Source organism: Penaeus vannamei, unplaced genomic scaffold (genome assembly GCF_042767895.1).
Source record: "Penaeus vannamei isolate JL-2024 unplaced genomic scaffold, ASM4276789v1 unanchor1933, whole genome shotgun sequence".
Classification (NCBI taxonomy): Eukaryota; Metazoa; Arthropoda; class Malacostraca; order Decapoda; family Penaeidae; genus Penaeus; species Penaeus vannamei.
Genome location: NW_027214928.1, coordinates 3,098 through 5,519, shown reverse-complemented (window position 1 = coordinate 5,519; position 2,422 = coordinate 3,098). Strand labels below are relative to the sequence as shown.

General features: G+C 86.1%; 1 protein-coding gene across 1 annotated transcript; it reads right to left on the bottom strand.

The window, feature by feature from the left end:
- Positions 1 to 67: 67 nt before the first annotated feature.
- Positions 68 to 2,166, bottom strand: LOC138861167 (basic proline-rich protein-like; the record flags this gene model as incomplete). Its single annotated transcript, XM_070120040.1, has 2 exons — positions 68 to 1,351; positions 1,632 to 2,166. Coding segments are annotated over 2 exons (1,819 nt in total), but the record flags the coding sequence as incomplete, so codon positions are not given.
- Positions 2,167 to 2,422: the final 256 nt, after the last annotated feature.

Genomic DNA, 2,422 nt, shown 5'->3' with positions numbered 1-2,422 from the left:
CTGGCCTGGTGGGGGTTGGCCCCCTGGTGGCCGGTGGCCGGGTGGTGGGGGGCGGGTGGTGGCCGGCCTGGGGTGGCCTGGCCGGCCCCCGGCCTGGGGCGGTGGCGGCCGGCCGGCCCTGGCCTGGCCGGGGCCGGCCGGGCCCCCGGCGGGGCCTGGCCTGGCCCTGGCCTGGCCGGCCCCGGTGTGGCGGTGGCCGGCCTGGCCTGGCCCCGGCCCCTGGCCCGGTGGCCGGCGGGGCGGGCCGGCCGGCCTGGCCCGTGGGGCCTGGCTGGCCCGGCCTCCGGCCTGGCCCGGCCCAAGGCCGGCCCCGGCCCGGCCTGGCCGGCCTGGCCTGGCCGGCCCGGCCGGCCGGCCGGCCCGGCCTGGCCCGGGGCCTGGGGCCGGCCTGGCCTGGCCGGGGCCTGGTGACCCCTGGCCTGGCCTGGCCGGCCGGCCTGGTGGCCGGCTGGCCTGGCCGGGCCCGGGGTCACCGGCCGGCTGGCCTGGGGCTGGGCCGGCCTGGCCTGGCCTGGCCGGCCGGCCTGGCCCGGCGGCCGGGGGCCTGGCCCGGGCCCGGCCGGCCGGCCGGCCGGCCGGGCCGGCCGGGGCCCCGGGCCGGCCTGGCGGCCGGCCGGCCTGGCCTGGCCTGGCCCCGCGAGGCCGGCCGGCCGGGCCGGCCGGCCGGCCTGGCCGGCCTGGCCTGGCCTGGGCCGGCCGGCCCCGGGCCGGCCGGCCCGGCCGGCCCCAAACCCGGCCCCGGCCAACCCCCCTGGCCTGGCCTGGCCTGGCCGGCCTGGCCTGGGCCGGCCGGCCGGCCGGCCGGCCCGGGCCCCCCGGCCTGGCCGGGCCGGCCGGCCGGCCGGCCGGGGGCCGGCCGGCCGGCCGGGCCGGCCGGGGCCGGCCGGCCGGCCTGGCCGGCCTGGCCCCCTGGCCTGGGGGGCCTCCCGGCCCGGCCAGGCCTGGCCTGGCCTGGCCTGGCCTGCATGGCCTGGCCTGGCCTGGCCTGGCCTAGGCCTGGCCTGGCCTGGCCTGGCCAGGCCAGCAGCCAGGCCTGACAGCCTGGCTGGCCTGGCCTGGCCGGCCAGGCCTGGCCTAGGCCTGGCCTGGCCTGGCCTGGCCTGGCCTGGCCTAGGCCTGGCTGGCCTGGCCTGGCCATGGCCTGGCCTGGCCAGGCCTGGCCAGGCCCAGGCCTGGCCTGGCCTGACTGGCCTGGCCTGGCCTGGCCTAGGACCTGGCCTGGCCTGGCCAGGCCTGAGCTGCCTGGCCTGGCCCCTGGCCTGGCCTGAGCTGAGCTGGCCTGAGCCCTGGCCTGGCCTGGCCAGGCCTGGCCTGGCCTGGCCTGGCCTGGCCAGGCCTGGCCTGGCCTGGCCTGGCCTGGCCAGGCCTGGCCTGGCCAGGCCTGGCCTGGCCTGGCCTGGCCTGGCCTGGCCTGGCCTGGCCTGGCCGGCCTGGCCTGGCCTGGCCTGCAGCCTGGCCTGGCCTGGCCTGGCCTGGCCTGGCCTGGCCTGGCCTGGCCTGGCCTGGCCTGGCCTGGCCTGGCCTGGCCTGGCCTGGCCTGGCCTGGCCTGGCCTGGCCTGGCCTGGCTGGCCTGGCCAGGCCTGGCTGGCCTGGCCTGGCCTGGCTGCGGCCTGGCCTGGCCTGGCCTGGCCTGCGGCACTGGCCTGGCCTGGCCTGGCCTGGCCTGGCCTGGCCTGGCCTGGCCTGGCCTGGCGGCCTGGCCTGGCCTCCCCGGGCCCGGCCAGGCCTGGCCGGCCTGGCCTGGCCCCTGGCCTGGCCTGGCCTGGCCTGGCCTGGCCTGGCCTGGCCTGGCCTGGCCTGGCCGGCCTGGCCGGCCGGCCCGGGCGGCCTGGCCTGGCCTGGCCTGGCCTGGCCTGGCCAAAGGGCCCCGTGGCCTGGCCTGACCGGCCTGGCCGGCCTGGCCTGGCCGGCCTGGCCTGGCCCCGGCCTGGCCTGGCCTGGCCGGCCTGGGCCTGGCCCCGGCCTGGCCTGGGCCCGGCCGGCCTGGCGGCCTGGCCTAGGGCCCGGCCCGGCCCGGCCTGGCGGCCTGGCCCTGGCCGGGCCCGGGCCTGGCCGGCCCGGCTGGCCGGCCTGGCCTGGCCTGGCGGCCCGGCCCCTGGCCCGGCCTGGCCTGGCCTGGCCTGGCCGGCCTGGCCTGGCCTGGCCTGGGCCCGGCCTGGCCTGGCCTGGCCGGGCCCGGCCTGGCCTGGGGGCCCGGCCTGGCCTGGCCTGGCCTGGCCTGGGGGGGGGGGGGGGGGGGGGGGGGGGGGGGGGGGGGGGGGGGGGGAGGGGGGGGGGGGGGGGGGGAAGAGAAGGGGGGGGGGGGGGGGGGGGGGGGGGTGGGGGGGGGGGGGGGGGGGGGGGGGGGGGGGGGGGGGGGGGGGGGGGGGGGGGGGGGGGGGGGGGGGGGGGGGGGGGGGGGGGGGGGGGCGGCGGCGGGGG